Below are 18,254 nucleotides of genomic sequence, written 5' to 3'. Positions count from 1 at the left end.
CTGAGCTGGGCAGCAGCCGAGGTACCAGAGACGTCTGTCTGCAGACTCTGGAAAACTGCACAGCATCACATCACAGTTGCAGGCTTTTAGCTTTGTAGATACAAGAGCGGGAACATCCAAAAGGGGGTGCTTAAATTCTGCAGCGTGGGGGCTTAGCCGCCTCATCCGCCAGGCAGTGTTCCTCACTTGCTTGTGGGGAGGAAGTGATTGGATTCCCAAGCCCAGCTGTATACATTTAGTGGATAAGCAGGACTTCAGTCTCTAGGGCTACTAATCCAGCTCCTTTCACCAGGACAAAATTCTGGGTATTAGACTTGACTCCGAAACCAACTGGGCTAGCCTTCAGTTGGGCTCCTCAGAGCTTACCCCTTAGTTTCTCCACAGGTCACTCCCTCAGTCCTTATATCTTCTCTTTGCCAGGTTCCACAGTCACGTGTGGGAACATCCTCTACCTGCTGCTGTTTGGATGGTGGCTGTCCCTCCTCTATCTCCTGGTTTCTGCCCTGATGTTCCTCACAGTACTGGGAGCTCCATACGGTGCGTTCTGCAGAGACTCTTGAACTGCGAGGTGTATTATCATAGGCCTAGAAGCCAGGGCCCATTGTGCACCGGACACACACAATGCGATCCCTGCCAGTGATCTGTGCTAGCCGTTTCATTTCTTAGACCCAGCTCGGTTCTCGCGGAACACTGGGTTACAATAAACCGCGTGTTAGGTTAATAACGTATTGCCGCAATGCTTAGGAGCCCAGGTCACAGACTCTGTTGTGCTAGCTGCTGTAGAACACAACAAAAACGGAATTCTTCCCACGCCTTAGAGCGTTCGATCACATCTGTGGGAGGAAAACAAGAGCAACACCAGGTATAGGGAGGCAACATAAGACACCCAATAACTTTGATTCCAGGTGATTGAGAACTTGCAGCCCTTTAGTACCGTATATACTCATTCAGAAGCTGAACTTTTTTAGTAAAAAAGGGAAGCACCAGAGAAAGGGGTCGGCTTATGGACGGTTATAGAGAGGGAGAGGTGGGACACGGCCCCTCCTCCCAACAGAGGGAGCAAGGAGAGGTAGACCAGCCAGAAGAGGCAGGGTCAGAGTCTCTCTCCGCTTCTGGCCACACTGCTCTTCCCTCTCCCACCCCCCAGCCGCTCGGCCCTGCCCCCCAGAGCAGGCTGTGGCTGCGCCACCGGAGCACACCGCGACCGTGTCGCCTGGCCCAGCCTGCTGGAACATGCTGCGGCCGCACCGCCCGGTCTGGCCTGCCGGAGCAGCTCCAGCCAGGCCGGAGACATCTCCCTTGGCCCTCCTCAGATAAGGTGGGAAGGGATGGGATGGGGAGAGTGTGAGGGTCCCAGGCTAGGGGTGAGGCCATGTGGGGGGGTAGTCACAGGGGTTACTCCCCTGACCTCCCAGCTTCTCTTCCCCCCCCCCCCCAAAAAAAAATTTCCCCACCAGTTGCTGTCCCGGCCTGTCATGGCAAGCAGCTGGCGCGCCGGTACACTTTGTTTACTTAGGTTTACCTCCATGCCTGCGGACGCTCGAGGTAAACAAACCATCTCGGCCCCCCCAGCGGCTTATCCTGATAGCCTGGGAGCCAAAGTTTGCTGAGCCCTGAATTATAGGGTCGGCTTATGAACGGGTTATAAAAAAATTGCTATTTTTATTTATCCATCTTGGGGAGGGTCAGTTTATAAACGAACCGGCTTATGATCGAGTATATACGGTAATTAACCATGGGGACAGATTTATTGGGGATGTGGTAAATTCTCCATCACTTAGTCTTTAACTCATTACTGAGTCTCTTGCTAAAAGAGGAATTACACCTCTACCTCAATATAACGCTGTCCTCGGGAGCCAAAAAATCTTACCTCGTTATAGGTGAAACCGCGTTATATTGAACTTGCTTTGATCCACCGGAGTGCGCAGCCCTGCCCCCCTCAGAGCACAGCTTTACCGCATTATATCCGAATTTGTGTTATATCGGGGTAGAAGTGTATTGGATAAAATCTGGTCTGGGTTGTGCAGCAGGTCGGACTAGTTGATCTAATGGCCAGCCGGCTGGCCTGAACCTTGTATTGGTGAAATTTCCTACATTAAGGTACGTAGCTGCCTAAAAGCAGAAATGTAAAGTTCCCTTTAATTCTTCAGGCAATGAGCACAACTTCCAAGATTCATCCCTCTGAAATGATAAGTAGGCAGAAAAAGAACTTGCTGTGAAACTCTTACCTAAAACATCCAGGGGACAAATCTCACTACCCTGCTGCAGTGAGACCACTCTCCCCCAAAGCCTGCTTCCCAAACCTGCCTCCAGACCCCTATCTTCTCTTCGTGGATGTGTGAGAAGTTGTATGTCACCACTTGAATGCAAGGACTCCTGGGTTCTACTCCGACAGCTGTGATCACACTTTCCTTGTGGCATGAAGTCAAATAACTGAACTCTGCTCATCTTCCCCCTCCGTAAAATGGTGTTTCCTCTCTTCTGGGGTGGCTAGTTTTAATCGGTCACTGTATGGATGAAAAGGCCAAGGGCCACCATCCACTGGGACTTCACTTACTATTCTCAAGGGCCCCGGAAAGGATTAGGCAGCCTAGTGCAACAAGGGAGGGCGGTAGAAGGGATGGGATGGGCTTCCTGGGTAATTCTTCGTTTCCATTGGATGCCTGGTCTCCTCTTCCCTTCCTGGTGGGTAGTAGGACCCCCTGACCTAAAGGCTGTTGGTGGCCCTGCGTCAGGAGCCCCAGGGTGAACTGTTGGGGGAAGGAGTCGGTGTTTCCTGACCAAAGACCTGAAGGATGCTCTGCCCCCATTTGAGCTCTGCAGCTATCGCAGGGAGTTTGCTTCTGGTGCAAGAATCCTGTTTCCTGGACCCTGTCCGTCTTGCCTCGCCTCTCCCCAGAAACAGCCAGGCTAAAGTGCAGGAGCGCTTCCTAGCTAGCCGTGAGCGTCCTTCCACCCGCACTCATCATGGTCACTGAGGGCAGGTCACCTTCCCTTCCACCTGGGCAAATCCCATCCCCCAGGACAGCCTCCGTAATCCCCCTCCGCTGCCTCTGGCTCAGAAGGAGCGCCTGGCCGGGCAAGGGGAAACGTCCCAGCTCCGGGGCTGACTGCTGTCTCCTTTCTCCCCACAGGGAAGCTGTGCTGGGACCTCGCTGGGTATTTTCTCTGGCCATTTGGAAAAGTGATTCAGAAGGTAGAGGGGCGCGGCGGGGTGGAAAATGAGCAACCCGCTTCCTGTCGCTGCCCAGTTCTGAACTGGGGATCCCCAGCCAACTGCAGGACAAAACTGCAGGAGCATAGACTCTTCCCTGCCCCCTCCCTCTCCAGGGGAAGCTGGCTTGCTTGCCCGGTACATCCTGGCCAGAAAAGGGGCCAATGTTGGGAATGATCCCCTGCCTAGGTACCTAATGCAGCTCGGGGCATCTGTTAACAGGGTAGCAATGATAGCGTGCTCCATGCTGGGTCAGGGCCCTGCCTTAGAGGCAGCAATCCAGTGACCTGCAGAGAACGACTGTAAAACAGCAAAGGGAGCTGGAGCAGGCCCTGAGCCTCGGCCTCCAGTACCAGCCTCTGCAGAAGTGAAAGCCGCTCTGCTCATGGCAGAGTCATCTCCGCCTCTCGGGGGAGGTTCCTTCGATGTCCCCTCCCATACTCTCCCCCGGCCCCAAATCTCTGCCCCTCTCTGAAGACCTGCTCTCCCGTCCCCTAGACCAGGACGTACTCTCGAAAGTGCAGCATCAAGTTCAACAAATGTGAAGTCATCTCGGAGGTGAACGAGGCGAAGGAGAGCACCCCTCTGCTCAGCCGCCATGAGATGGCGCCCGGCCCTCCGCAGGAGCCCGGAAGCCGTGCGGACGCCACACACTGGGTAAGGCCCCTTCCCAGTGTACCCCGCGCCTGTGTCGCACGGGGCGGAGGGAGGAGTCGGAGACGCTCCATCCCTAGCTGCTCCCTGTGCTGTTGGCGTGGACGGCTCAGTCTGGCACAAACCTCTCCCCAGCGATCGGCCCAGGAGGTGCCTGCTTCTGACTCCCTCAGCAGAGAGGCCAGAAGGAGCTGGGGTCCCCTTCCTCTTCTAAATGCCCCCACAAGCGGATGGGAGATAGGCATGACCCTTCCTACTCGGATCAGCTGCGGCTTGGTTCACGCTGCTGGGTCCGTATCAGTGCAGTCCTACAGCACTCCGAATACCCTCTCGGAATGGGAAAGAACCAGCAGGGAAACGTCTCTGGCTTCTGAATCCCTGGCCCTGATACTACCCGGGCCAGGAGATGGAGGAACAGGATGCCAGTAGGTGGTCTCCAGTTGTACGGTCCCTAGAACCGAACCATGGGCATAATGGTCTGTGCTGATGCCCCAGCAGATCTGAGTATCCGCTGGGGAGCCCCGACAGCTCCTGATTGGAAGCGTCTTCCCTTGGCTTGGTACTCCCCTTGGCCGCTCACGCAGCCCTTCCTTCGCTCTTCCCACCAGCGGCGTGTCAACACTTATATCTGGCTCTTGCTGGGCTACCCGGTCCTCGCTCTTGCCCACGGCCTGGTCTGCTTCATTGCCTGGCTCTTCGTGTTCATCATCCCCGTTGCCAAGATGAACGCTCGGACCATCACCAAAGTCCTGCTCCTGGCCCCCGAGCACGTGCACATCCAGCGGATGAGGAAGGTTGGCTCCACAGTGACTGTAACAGGTTTCTTGCCTGCCCCTTGGGAGGGGGGTGCCTGGCATCTGGAGAGAGTGGCCCACTACTTGCTAACATTTCCCATCCCTGTACCGGGGGGATTTGGACTGGGAAGACTTGGGTGAGGAGAGCAGTCTGCCCACAGCACCATCTGCATGGGAGGAGCGTTCATCTTAGCTCAGTGCCCTGCTTCCCAACCTCCTGGACGTAGGAGCGGGCAGAGCAGTTGCGGAAGGGCTGGGTGGGTTGGCTTCCTCTCGTGCAGAGCTAGGCTGGCCTGGTGGGGAAGCAGCCAGCAGGGCGATCTGGAGGATGGTCGGCTTCAAGCCACCCGCAGTGTCCCTTTCCCAGCGCCGGTGCAGGTGAGTGCAGGGCTGAGCCAGTCGACGTGCCTAGCACAGAGGGCTCCAGACCAACCTGCTCCAGAGCTCTGGCTGGCGCTGTAGAGCGGCTCTGATAAGACCTTCGCTAAAGGTGCCTCCATCCCACAAAGGCGGGCAGGGGAGAGCCCAGCAAATCCTTTGGCATTTCCCCTTGTCCAAACAGTCCTCCCCTCCTTGGGGGACGCCATGAAATGGGACACTTTAGGCAGCCTCAGCTGGAGACGTCTTTCCCAGCACTGCCGAGAATAGTGAGGTTGGCTGCGGATTAGAAACCACCCTAACGCCTGGGCTCTCTGACCCCGCAGACAGAAGTGCCGCTGGAGGCCGAAGTGGTCCTGTGCTGCTACCGGGCCGTTAATGCCTATTACTACAAATATGCCGTGGATGGGATCAACGTCTTCGCCGTCAGTATCCTTCAGACGGCTGCCTGGCTCCAGTGCCAGCATTGGGGAAACGCCGGTGTTGCTGGGTAACGTGGGTTGGGCGGCCCAGGGCTCCCCTGGGGTGGAGAAGGGATATGGAGGCCCTGAGAACATACAGGAACCTCCTGCAGAGGCGTGCATGCAGCCTCTGTGCTCTGGTGTTCTCCACACATCCCTGATGAGCTCAAGGCAATCCTTCAGCCGGCTCTCAGCAGCTGGCATGCCTAGTGCAGGGTTAGGGGAGAAGGACCTTGCCTTGGATGGAGGCTGGCAGAGGTGCGAGCGTTGTACGTGTGCTCAGCAGACACTTGTGCTCTCTGACAATGAGGCATGGCCAGGTAGTAGGAAAAACGTGAGTGTTGGCTTCATGGCTAAGGACCAAGCCTGGGTGTTGGGAGATCTGGGTTCAGTCCATCTACATGGACTCTCCTGCCCAGGTTATTTAACCTCCCTCCTGGGATGTGGAGGCAAAGCACATCCCCGGGCGAGGCGCTCTGGCACTCGTGATGGGTGCCCCAACATTGCCGGGAAGTGCCCCTTGACCGGCCGCCGCGCAGACCTGCTGCCGCTCGTGATCGTGACTCTGGTTCTGGGCTACGTCGACAGCCACAACCGTTTCACCAGCTCTCCCGTGAAGTTCACCCTCTCGCTGCTCTCCATCATGCCCCTCTCGTACTACATCGGCATGGCCATCGCCAGGTGAGGCCGCGCCTTCTCCCACATCCGGCAGGGGGCTGGGGTTCAAAACAATCCCTTGTGTAATTCCCCCCTCCCCCCATTCTGAAGCTGTATTGTGACATCTCGCCGACGAACGGCGTAACAGGGCAAAACGTGACTCTCCTTGTCTTCTCTTCCCCCCCCCCAATCTCACACCCTCCTTGCTGGGAGGGGTCCTGGCTGTTACTTGAGCAGATCATTCCTGTGATAGGCTATGGGCTTCTTGTGGCAAAGCAGGCTGTGAAATCGAGCTGAAGGCACGAGCTCCCCGTGGGATTCTTGGACTCCCGGTGGAATGTCACTGTGCGTAGCTGGCTCATCGCTCTGTATCCAGGCCCCGCCCCTGCTGTCTCTGGGGTGGAATATGGAGCCCTCCTACGCAGTGGCGGATTAGCCACTGGGCCAACAAGGCCCATGCCTGGGGGCCCTGGAAAAATGGGCCCAGACCTGCTCCAGTTGAGGTGCAGGGGCTTGTCACACTCCACCTCTCCGCCCAGCACGCCAGGCAGAGTGGGGCAAGCCCCGGCTGGAGCACCAGGCAGAGCGGGGGGGGGGACTGCAGGCGGAATGGGTGGGGAGGGGCCCCCACTTGCTCTAGCCCAGGGCCCCATAATACCCTAATCTGCTCCTACACTAACCCCCCAGGCTGTTCTAGAAAGGTATCCGCGACAGGAAAGCTTGCCGAGATGACGCTAAGCTGTCCAGCCACGTGTGCGGCGGCACAGCCAGTAGTCCAGGGCCCCCTAGCACCGGGCAGAGCCACTGACGTGACCCCACTTCCAGCAGCTCTTGGCTGATCCTCGGGTTTCCACTTCAGTGCTGCCCTGTTTAGCTTGAGCGTGCAGCACAAAGGGGCGTAACGACAGCCCTGCTGGGGAACAGATTTGTAGAGGACGGCGGCACCCTCCCTAAAACAATCAGACATGCCCTAAAGTCCCTTTGTGAGGGCTGGGAGCCAGGTGGCTCCAATATAGAAGGTTGCACCAGTAGCCGGAATTCTCCTGCTCACGCTGAATGATCCATCAGACTGTCTCCACCCAGGATCTGTCTCCAGCCTCCCTCTGCTCACTAACCCCCTGCCTTCGTGTGACTTAGTATTTCAGCTCAGAGTAACTTTGCGGTGGGGGCTGTGGTGAATGCCTCCTTTGGCTCCATCATAGAGCTGACCTTCTACATCACGGCGCTGATCAAGGGCTCCCGGGAAGGGAACAAGTGTTACGAGGAGATTGTGAAGTCGGCCTTGACGGGGACCCTGCTGGGCTGTGTCCTCCTCGTGCCGGTGAGTCTGGCTGGAGGCTCGTGGCCTGGGGCTGTGCTCCGGGCTCCGCTGTCGGAGCGGGCAGCTTCTGGTAGTTCTGCCTCTTGGTTCTAAAGTGCTCCATTCAGACTCGTCCCCCCCCCCCCCCCCGCCCCCGGCCGACCTTTTTCCTCTTAGAACAGGGGCAGGCAAACTTTTTTTGGCCAGAGGGCCACATTGGGGTTGCAAAACTGTATGAAGAGCCAGGTAGGGAAGGTTGTGCCTCCCCAAACAGCCTGGCCCCTGCCTCCTATCTGCCCCCTCCCACTTCCCACCCCATCACTGCCCCCCTCAGAACCTCCAGCCAATCCACAGCTCCCCCCCGTTCCTTGTCCCCTAACTGCCCCCTGCTCCCAGTCCCCTGACTGCCCCGCCCCCTGACAGGCCCCCTCCGGGACTCCCACACTTATCCAACCCCCCCCCCCCCCCCCAAACCTCTGCCCTATCCAACCGCTCCCTGTCCTCTGACCGCCCCCTGGGACCCTCCGCCCTTTATCCAACCCCCCCAGCCCCGGCCCACTTACCATGCTGCTCAGAGCAGCATGTCTGGCTGCCGCACCGGCCGGAGCAAGACACGCTGCCGCTCCACTCAGTAGGAGCGCACCGCTCCGCTGCCCAGAGCGCAGCCTGTGTGGCGGCATGGCTGCAGGGGAGGGGGGACAGCAGAGGAGGTGCCGGGGTCTAGCCTCCCCGGCCAGGAGCTCAAGAGCAGGGCAGGACGGTCCCACAGGCCGGATGTGGCCCGCGGGCCGTAGTTTGCCCACCTCTGCCGTTTGAAATGCACCTCAGCTGAGGCGGCCCAAGGCTCAGGCGTGATAACTGAGTGTCCCCTGTTCCTTTCAAGGGCTTGTGCATGGTGATTGGAGGCATCCGCCACCAGGAGCAGAGGTTTAACAGCAGATCGGCAGGCGTCAGCTCTGCCCTGCTCTTCCTCTCCGTGGGAGGTAAGCAAGAAACTGGCCACGCGCTGAAGCCCTGGGTACAGGAATGAGACAGAAATGCACCGTCTCCTAACCTGAACGTGTTGGCCGCATGCACTGACCATGCCTGTCTCTTACAGGCTGTCCCCATCTTCCAATCTCGAGGCCTCTCCAGTGAAGCCTGGCTCTGCTGCAGGGCTCCAGCCTTGAGGGATAAATGTACCCTGTGCACATCCCCTGGGGGTTATGACTTAGTTTCAGGCTGGTTTTGCAGAGTTCCATCTCTGCTCCGTCCCTTTGATTGGCAGCGCCCATTGCAAATTTGGGACAGCGTCTGGAGTTGCACACTGCTCACAAAATGCTGCGGCCCATCATTGCAGGGAGGTGCCCACAGTTCCAGGGAGCTGCGTGGGACACCCTCCTGTGCATAATGCAGCTCCTCGAGCAGAGGGGGGCTGCCCTGAGCAGGACATATCGCCCATCTTACTTCCCCTGGGTACTGGACACCTTGACTCCTAGAGGGGTTACTTCCATCCAGCTGGCTGGCATAAAATGGGTTGGGCTCTGCCTAGGTCCTGGGAGCGGGCAGGTGTCCACTTCAGAGTGGCCATGCAGTCAGGATGTGTTGCCTTTTATCAAAAAGCCAGGGATTGAATAGACACAAACTCTACTCTTGTGTAGGGAGTGGGGCCCTTGGGGAACGGTCAGAGCACACTGGCGGGGAAGCGTGTACTGTTCCTTGGACAGAGGATGTGTGTTCTTGAGCTCTCTGGTGGGTTGGGAACAACCTATTAAAGGGACTGTTATTCCCTAATGGCCTGTCTCCAGGCATGGTGGCCAGATGGAGGGGGGATAGGCGGGAATTCCTCTTAGCCAGCTGCTGGAGAGGAGAATCGGCACTTATTTGGCCCGCAGCGAAGTGGGACTCTGTGCTCTGCAGCTCATTCAGTCTCTGCAGCTGGATGTGGCCAAAGTCTTGATCAGCTTCCCAGTGGAAGTGTGGTGTGTCTTGAACCCTCTTCCTCTTGCCCTGGGTCTTGTCGCCAGTGTTAGCCAACGGTGTGGTGTGAAACCCCCCGGATCCATTCTAACCCACCTTTCTCTCCCCTGACAGGCGTGTTTGCTCCAACTCTGTTCTCCAAAGTCTATGGGAGGCTGGTCTGTGGCGAATGCCAGAACATTACCCAGAGTCCAGCGGGACACTACCTCTGCCAGAACTGCCACTTTGACCTGGTAGGTGGAACCCTGGACACCTAAATGTATTCGCTCTTGTACAGGCCACATCTCATGGGCCTGGTGACCTGTAGATACCACTGCCCAGCCATACAGGGGATCTACCGCCTGACCCCTGGCCTCTTCACGCTTGCAGTGCCCATGACTGCTTAGCAGTGCCTGTCTCCTTGATGGGGGCAGGGTGTAGCTGACAAGGGCCAGACTTCTCTGCAAATCAGTGACTCCTCCAAGTGAGATTGGTGGCTGCTGCAACATGGGTGGTCTTCGTGCATTACAGAGGCTTCCAGGTTGGGTTGGGAACAGGAAGGACCCAGTTGGGGGTGGGGTGTCCCCTGCTAGACCATGACATTCTGTGATGCCTGGTGTACGGTATGTTCTGAATTCAAGTAACTAGCAAAACCTGCACTCCTGATCAGCAGGCAGATGCTCAAGAAGAGGAGGAGGGCCTTGCTTTTCTGGACAGCACAAATGCTGTACAAAACTACTGGTCCTGTACACCAAAATGCAGCCACCTCTAGGGTGGAGGCATCTTGGAGGTCTGCATCTTTACAGGCCAACTCTTTGTGGTGCATTGGTGGTCACTCCTGACTAGACTTTCCTGTGCTTGGCGGTAACTAATCACTGAGGACTGAGCTGCGCGTGGAGGGTGTTCTGTGTGCGCCTTCAGGACTCAAAACACTCCAGTGTGCCAGCCAGAGTTACAGAGCAGGTTGGTCCAGTTCTTAGCTTCTGGTAGTTGGCATTCCTAATTCCTCGCTTATATCCTGAGGCTGCTGAGGAAAGAATATACTGAGATCACATGGAATGGGGAGGTCTCTTATTAATCTGATCACTTTTCTCTCCACTGCATGCACCCAGACTCCTTGCTTCCTCTTGGGGAGCTAAAAGTGTTCTGTAAGACTCTAAAGGCTCTGTGAGATTCCAGATCAGTGTCTCCAGCCTGCCCAGCTAACTTAGGGGAGAATAATCCTTTTGATAACTGCAAACTCAACCCAGCTTGAGTCTCCGATCCCATGCTATTGCCATCTTGTGCCGAATCTCCAGAAAGAGGGTCTGAGGACCACAATAGTTCCTCAAATTCATCTGCAACTCCTTCTGCTTCAGGAAGTCCTCGACACTACCCTCTGCATCCGTTCAGACTTCAGCTCCACAGTCTAAATGTTCAGCCTTTGTCCTGGTGGCCTCCTCCCGCTTCCAGCCGACTGAAGGGTTCCAAGAAGCCACAGCCCCTGTCTGGGCCGGACTCTGTTCCGGCAGCCCTCAGTCAAGCCCCAAGGCGTCGTGTGGCCGAACTGAGGGCTGGGTGGTTGGATCCCACTGTTCCGGTTCCAGAAGAAAGGTCGAGGACCAGTTCAGTACCTCATGCCTCACAGCAATCTGACCCTAACATTGCAGCTGCAGGACTGGAGTCTGTCCCAGTTGCCTGGAAGATGGGTGTAAGCAGTGCCTTTGAATTAGGACCATCAGTGTCTTCTGTGCCGCAGCATCTGAGACGGAGGAAAAAGCCACATAGGAGCAAGACAGCCAGCATGCACTCTGATACGTGGGAACCAGAACTGCTAGCAGATTCCATCTGATTTTTGATAAGGCCACAACAGTTCCAAAGCAGAGACTTGTTCCACCTCCAGCTTCAGTCACTGAAGAGAGGCGCTCACATGGGCCATCGGATCTAACGGTGGCCAAACCTTTGGCTCTGTGGTCGTTTCCTGATCCAGTCTGTCAGTTCCGCACAGTTCTGGTGCATGCCTTGGATCCTGGTGCAAGGCGCATGGCTCCTGAAAGGAGGCATGTATCCTTGGTTCCAAGATTGTCCTTCGTCACTTCCTAAGAAGAAGAGACTGGATCCCGCTGGCTCTTCCTTGGACCTTTCTCATCCCTCCTCTCAGGCTTCCAACAGGGCCTCAGCAAAGAGCAGGATCCCCATTCCTCCCTCTGCATTGGTTACTATCCCTGGTACGCTTTCTCGGGTCCCGACCTGGACCTTCTCCCGGAGGAGGATAGAGGAAGAACTGACCTGCAGCGAGGTTCTGACCACCCTTTTGGTCCAGCCCCTATTGGCATGTTCCTGACACCCAATAGTAGGGGAGACTTGGCAGTCCTGGGGCCTTAGTGGGGGACCACCACAGGTCCTCTCCAGCTTATCTTCCACGTGGATGGAGAGGGGACACATCATCTGCAAAGAATCTGAAAGCCCAGGATCCTCCGATCCTGCTCCCCCAGTTCCATTGACGCTACAGTGAGAGCTGGGACTCAGTCCGAGGGGGATGAAGAGAGAGCTGCTCTCTTTGGACAGGAGCTTTTAGGACCTAATCGTGAGGCTGTGACCTATGTGGGGGTGGCATCAGCCTTTTCGCCATCTGGGTATGCTATGCATTTCTATGACTTAAAGCATCCCAGGATGTCCACTCGAATCTCCCTGCAGTACTGGAGGAAGAGACTTCTCCGTATCTTACATCCACCGTGCCACTGCCAAGAATAGGATATTGCTGCCCATCCTGGATGAGTTATGAGAGCCGGCCACCTCCGCGTGGCCCACTGACAGCCCATCTCTAAGAAAGCAAATGAACTATATTTCTGAAGGGAATCTTACTTCCATACCTGCTTTTGTGCTGAATTCCTTGGTGGTGGCTGCTGCCAGCAACAGGAGGTCTGGACAGCTACAGTGGGGGAAGGGGGAGAACGGTGGTGCTTCTCCTCATCCCTCAGTGTTAGGGTGGCAAATTATCTGGCAGTTCTGGCCCATTACCAATTCCATCTATGGGGGGAGGAAGTGTTGCTTTTCTCCAGGCCTTGCCTGTTGGCAGGACACAGCCGGTGGACGCCATCTCATTGGAGGGTCAGAATGTAGCTAGACACTCCCTCAGGGCTTCCTTCAATGCAATGTCAGAGCATTGGCGTCAGCTGTGACCATCAGGGGCATGCATGGCTTTGATCCTCCCCTCCTACCTATGGAGGCTCAAAGTCAGCTGGGAGAGCTTCCTTCTGGAGTGGAGGGTCTCTTCAGTGAAAAGACCATTGGCAAACTAAAGGAGATGAGATCAACAGCTCGATCTTTGGGGTCAATGCCATCTACTCAAAGGAGGCCCTCCAGTCCTCTTGCCGATACCGGAGGCAGCATTACCCCAACCTTCAGTCATCCAGTCACATGTCAACAATGTGCAGCCTCACAGAGCCGTTCTGGAAAGAGGCCTTTCAAACAAGGTTCCAAATCTAAATTGCCCGCATCCTCATCCCAGACAAGTCCACCCTCTGTTTTGGTGAGATCTTTGAGAGTCAAGAACCAACCAACCAGCTCTCTTCTATCCTTTCCTTTGGAGGCAGGCTAGCCCACTTCATCAACACATGGAAGCAGGTTACATCAGACCAACAGGTCTTGGAGATCATGGAAAAGGGCTATGCCATTCAACTGGAAAGACTGCTTCCTCCCAACTCCCCCTACCCATCCCTCTGCAGGGACCCCTTTCACAAGGCAATCCTTCTCGCAGGCATGGAGAAGTTGCTTCTGGTAGGAGCTGACAAGGAGGCTCTCGCTTACTAGAGAGGGGTCAAGGTTTTTACTCCAGGTTCTTTCTGGTGCAAAAGAAAGAATTGGAGATTTTGTCCAATTGCCAATTTTAAGAGCATCTGGAAGCTTTTGGTTCCATATGCTGACTCTGGCCTCCATAATCCGTTCCCTGTTGGTCTAGGATTGGCTTGTGATGGTCTAAAAAGCATATTTCCAATCATGATTTGACAAAACCATTGGAAGTGTTCCATTTGTGATGGCTGGGCACCAGTTCCAGTACAGGGTGCTCTCATCTGGCCTTTCCACAGCACCCAGGGTATTGGCAAAATGCCTGTCTGTCTGTGGTGGTAGCACATCTGAGGAATCAGGGTATTTTTGTTTACCTTTACCTGGAGAGTTGGCTACAGATAGCTGTTGTGCGCGAGGGCCCATTGAGCCCCATAATCACCACAAGTGGTCTGCTTCCCCCCCCCCCTTTTTAGACCTAGAATTTTTCCTCAACCTCCCAAAGACTATCCTCTGTCTTACACACAGGATTTCTTTTACGGGTGCCATACTGGACTCGGAAGGGAGAGTTTTTCTGAGGACAGATTGTCTCATTCTGAGAAATGCCTATCCTCTGTGTAGGGCAACTTTGAATCTTTGATAAAGTTCTTCCTGGGTCTCATGGGGGGGTTATGGCAGCCACTACCTACAGGACTCCATTTGACTGTCTGAGAATGAGACCTATTCAGCACTGGATGTCCCAGGCCTACAGTTCAAGTCGGAACAGTCTTCAGTTGATCACCATGTCTTGGAATGTCGTGGTCTTGCTCGACTGGTGGCCAACCAGGACAAACCCGCTCAAGGGTGTGCAGTTCAGTTCTATGGGTCCATCCCAGACGTTGACTCCAGCTGCATCAATGGTCAGGGGTGGGGCACTTGAGTCACTTAACAATTTGGGGGTCCTGGTAATCTTGAAAGAACGTTGCACATCAGCGTACTGGAACTAAGAGCAGTTCATCTGGCTCAGTGTGCCCTTCATCTGCAAGGGAAGGGTGTGCAGGCAGTTATGAGCGTTACACCGCCAATGCAACATCTCAACAAGCAGGGGGTGCTCATTCCACCCCCTTGTGCACAGACGTGTTTCTGCCTCAACATTTGTCCTGTAGCCCTATATCTGGCTGGGGAGAACAAATGCAGGTTGCCTCAGCAGAGACTGCTCCTAGATGCATGAGTGGCTCCTGAAGGATCAGCTGTTTCAGACCTTATCTTCTAGGTGTTGTGGCCCTGTTCGCAGTAAGGTTCAACAGTGTTGTCATGGGAACATCTCTCTCTGATGTCTTCCTGCTGCACTGGAGGAGGTGTCTGATGTATGCCTTTCCTCGACTTCCCTTGGTGCAGAAGACACGTCAGGACAGGGCCAGGATGATACTCATTGCACTGGTTTGGCCTCCTCGGCAGGTGGTTTACCAATCTCCTTCAGCTATCTAGCAGTCTTTATGCACCTCCCTCTGCCTCCTGTCCCAATTGGGGAGCAGGATTTTTTCACCTGGACCTGCAGTCTGTACTTGTGTTCTTCATCTGTGCAGGACATACTCGTTAACTCTTAAAAAATGGTCCACCAGAAATTGCTACCATCTAAAGTGGTCCAGATTTCAGGCAAGGATGCAGAGGAAGTCCTGATTCTCCTAGATCTGTTTTCATTTCGTCAATGCTTAATGTATTTTGAAAAGGAAAAAAATCAAGGGTTGCATAACTCATAATTTAAAGGTCCATTTTGCAGCCATCTCCATGTATCTTACTTAGTTGACTGTAGATGGCTGCTTTGTTCATGTTTTGGTTAAAAAGTTTGAGAGATTTATCAAATGTCTATTCTCCTGTTAGACCCTGCCCTCTTGAGACTTCAGTTTGGTTGTGACCACGATGATACAATCTCTGATCAAACCATTGGCGGAGTGTTTGTTTCATCATTTTAACTATCTCAAGGCCTTCATTATTGCCATTAAGTTCACCAGGAGAATGAGTGAACTGAATGCACTCATGGCTGATCCACCTTTCACAAGGACAAGGTAATCTTTAGACCTGAGCCTTAGACCTGGTCTTATCAAGATGACATCAGATTTCTTCCCCCTCCGATTAAATCAGTCAGTTGTATTTCACTTTCACTCCCTACAACCAAACCACATTCTAAGGAGAATCTGTCCTCCATACATTGGATGCTAAAAGGGCTCTCGCCTGTTATTCAGACAGAACTAAGTCTTCATATATCCGAGGGGTAGCCATGTTAGTCTGAATCTGTAAAAAGCAACAGAGGGTCTTGTGGCACCTTTAAGACTAACAGAAGTATTGGAGCATAAGCTTTTGTGGGTGAATACCCACTTCATCAGACGCCTCTCTTGCTAAGTCTTCATAAAACCTCAAGACTGTTTCAGTTTTTCATATGCTAAGGACAGAGGGCATACGCTTTCCTCCCAGGGTACTGCCGAGTATTACACGCTAGAAAAAGTTCCTGTCCCTGCTTCAATTGGACCAGATTCCACTAGAGCTGTGGCTGCTTCCTTCACTCAGCTGAGGTGGGCACCAGTTGCTGAGATCTGGATTTCAGTGCCCGCTTCCAGCCAGCACTAGGCTCTGGATTTGGCTGCTGGTGGATGCAGGGTTTGGCAAGGCACCGCTTCAGTCTTTGTTCAGCTAGGACTCTGTTCCCGTCTCCAGGGTAGTTTCAGCAGTACCTCTGTCTTTCCCATCAGTCACTCAAATCTATTTCCCCATGTTCAGTATCCTCACACCGTCCTGTCAACTGTCTGGAATGGGCCATCTTGATTATCACTACAAAAGTGTTGTTTGTGTTTTTTTTTTTTTTCTCCTGATAATAGCTTATCTTAATTAGCCTCTTAGAGTTGGTAGGGCAAGTGTGTGTGTGTGTGTGTGATTCTATGCATCTGAAGAAGTGGGCTGTAGCCCACGAAACTTATGCTCAAATAAATGTTAGCCTCCAAGGTGCCACAAGTACTCCTGTTCTTTTTGCGGATACAGACTAACACGGCTGCTACTCTGAAACCAGTTTACAGGTAAGTAACCTTCATTTCTCCTGGGTCACTGCATGGGGCTCTGCTCCAGTCTGACAAACGAATTGCTGTTCCCTAGCATCTGTGGGGAGGGAGACGGGGGTGAGCGTGGAGATCATGGCTTCGGTGTATCATCTCCATTCATAAACCGTCCTACGCTGAGCACGTGAGACTAGATCAGTGTGTTGCTGGAACCAACCAAACGGTCCTGTGGTTCTTGTTTTTCAGATGGAGAACAATGGCACCCTGTACTACAAACACGTCCAGTAAGTGCCTCACCGTCTGTCCTGTTGCTTGGACATAGTGGATCAGCCCTGGCCCCACTAAAGAAGCACATGAGAGCTGTGATGATCCCTAATGGGATGCCCAAGCACCTTCCACGCTGCATTGCTTTCATGCTTCTCTTGGCGCTTTGCCTGGAGGCCCAAGCCAGCTTCCCCTACGGGAGCAGGGGCTGATCCTGGACTCTGCCACTGGCTTACCCATGTGGCCTCAGTCTCATCATCTGTAGCCTAATACCTGTCTCCTGGGGGGGGAAATGACTGTCTCCAGTGTCTAGGTAACACATGCTGCTCTCTTCTTAGCTGAACCCCCAGCCCTAAGTCCCATCAGCCATGGACACAACAGGGCCCGATTATCTCTGCAGCGCCATTGATGCTAGAGCAGGATGACCCGGTGCCGCATGGAGATGTTAATGTAATGGCCAAGTCTCCGATTCCCATCCGATAGTACTTGGGAGGGGGGCTCTTTACAGGGCGTTGTGGGTGAGGAAGGTTTGATCCTTCCTAGGGCTCCCTCCCCATGGCCCAGCTTAGCTGTTGACTGCTGCTTGCTCTGCCAACTCCTTTGTGTTAAGCACTTGCCACTCTGACCCTGGGTTTCTCCAGCAAGTTGCTTCAGCGTGCAGGGCTCCTGGCCAGGGAGGGTGTTCTTAGCCCCCCCGGGGGCCGCTTGTGTGAGATGAGGTACATCCTCCATCTGCTGCATCCCCTTGGGTGGCTGCAAAAGCAAGGCCTGGCACACCAAGGGTTAGTGGGGAGAAGCGGGCGGGGGACGGGTTAGTGGGGAGAAGCGGGCGGGGGAAGGGCCTCTGGCTGACATCAGGTGGAAAAACCATCTAGCAGCCAACTGGCTTTGGAGGCTGCCAGAGCCCTGAGGATTGAGCACCTTGAGCCGGGGGGGCGGACACAGACAGTAACGCCCGTCTTAGTTGGGGATTGGCCCTGCTTTGAGCAGGGGGTTGGACTAGACACCTCCTGAGGTCCCTTCCAACCCTGCTATTCTATGACCCCTCGCCCCCAGTCATTGTAGGGTGACTGAAACCAGCCTGGCCAAAGGCAGCAAGCCCCCGCCCCCCTTGGGGATGGGCCAGAGATGAATTCCCAGGAGCTGCTGGGAGGGGGGAAGCAGGGGGTTCTCCATCCAGCTCCCTGCAGCTCTGGTGTGTTGCAGGCCCCTGGTGTACACGGTGTCCCTCGTGCTTCCCGCCGCCTACCTCATCGGCCTCTTCTTCACCCTGAAGACTCACTCGCACATCTACGACATTCACATCAGCGACTGCCACAGTAAGTCCCCACCACGGCTGGTTGAGCCCAGGTCTGTGCCTAGGGGGGTCTCTGCTCACATGCCTCCTTGCTTTCTTTAGTGCCCGGTCACCATCACAGCGCCGTGGTCCACTGGTCCCGCTGCAGGGCCCTGATCATTCTCCTGCTCTCCACCCTGTGCATGTCCGCCTGCGCTGACCTAGCCACCGAGCACATTAGCCCCATCCTCACGAACTCCACCGTGTCTCAGGTAAGGAGCCTTCTGCCTGCCCAGGTCCACAGGCCTGTGGTGCTGCACCACCCTGCAGGGAACCACAGCGGCATGGAGAAGTAGCCCCGTAAAGCCTGGATTGGAATACATGGGGCTAAGCCTCAAACCCAGAGCCACCTCTGCCCAGAGCAGGCTCTAGGGCCCGATGCCGATCTCAGGATGAATGGCGTTCCTTTGGAATCCAGCCCGACGGCCCCAGTTAAAGGACTTGCCAGACACTCGGCCGATGGGTCA

General features: G+C 54.9%; 1 protein-coding gene across 1 annotated transcript in view; it reads left to right on the top strand.

The window, feature by feature from the left end:
- The window catches only part of LOC128830332 (uncharacterized), a 39,755-nt gene that overhangs the window by 16,508 nt on the left and 4,993 nt on the right, over positions 1-18,254 (top strand). The window contains exons 5-16 of the mRNA XM_054016152.1: positions 421-537; positions 3,135-3,196; positions 3,713-3,871; positions 4,477-4,662; positions 5,367-5,469; positions 6,041-6,182; positions 7,296-7,479; positions 8,342-8,441; positions 9,532-9,650; positions 16,434-16,471; positions 17,658-17,770; positions 17,851-17,999. Coding sequence (XP_053872127.1) covers positions 421-537; positions 3,135-3,196; positions 3,713-3,871; positions 4,477-4,662; positions 5,367-5,469; positions 6,041-6,182; positions 7,296-7,479; positions 8,342-8,441; positions 9,532-9,650; positions 16,434-16,471; positions 17,658-17,770; positions 17,851-17,999 — 1,472 coding nt within the window. The remainder of the gene's footprint in view (positions 1-420; positions 538-3,134; positions 3,197-3,712; positions 3,872-4,476; positions 4,663-5,366; positions 5,470-6,040; positions 6,183-7,295; positions 7,480-8,341; positions 8,442-9,531; positions 9,651-16,433; positions 16,472-17,657; positions 17,771-17,850; positions 18,000-18,254) is intronic.

Source organism: Malaclemys terrapin, chromosome 1 (genome assembly GCF_027887155.1).
Source record: "Malaclemys terrapin pileata isolate rMalTer1 chromosome 1, rMalTer1.hap1, whole genome shotgun sequence".
NCBI lineage: Eukaryota > Metazoa > Chordata > Testudines > Emydidae > Malaclemys > Malaclemys terrapin.
The sequence above is the reverse complement of the archived record's forward strand: the minus strand, read 5'-3'. Positions and strand labels throughout refer to the sequence as shown.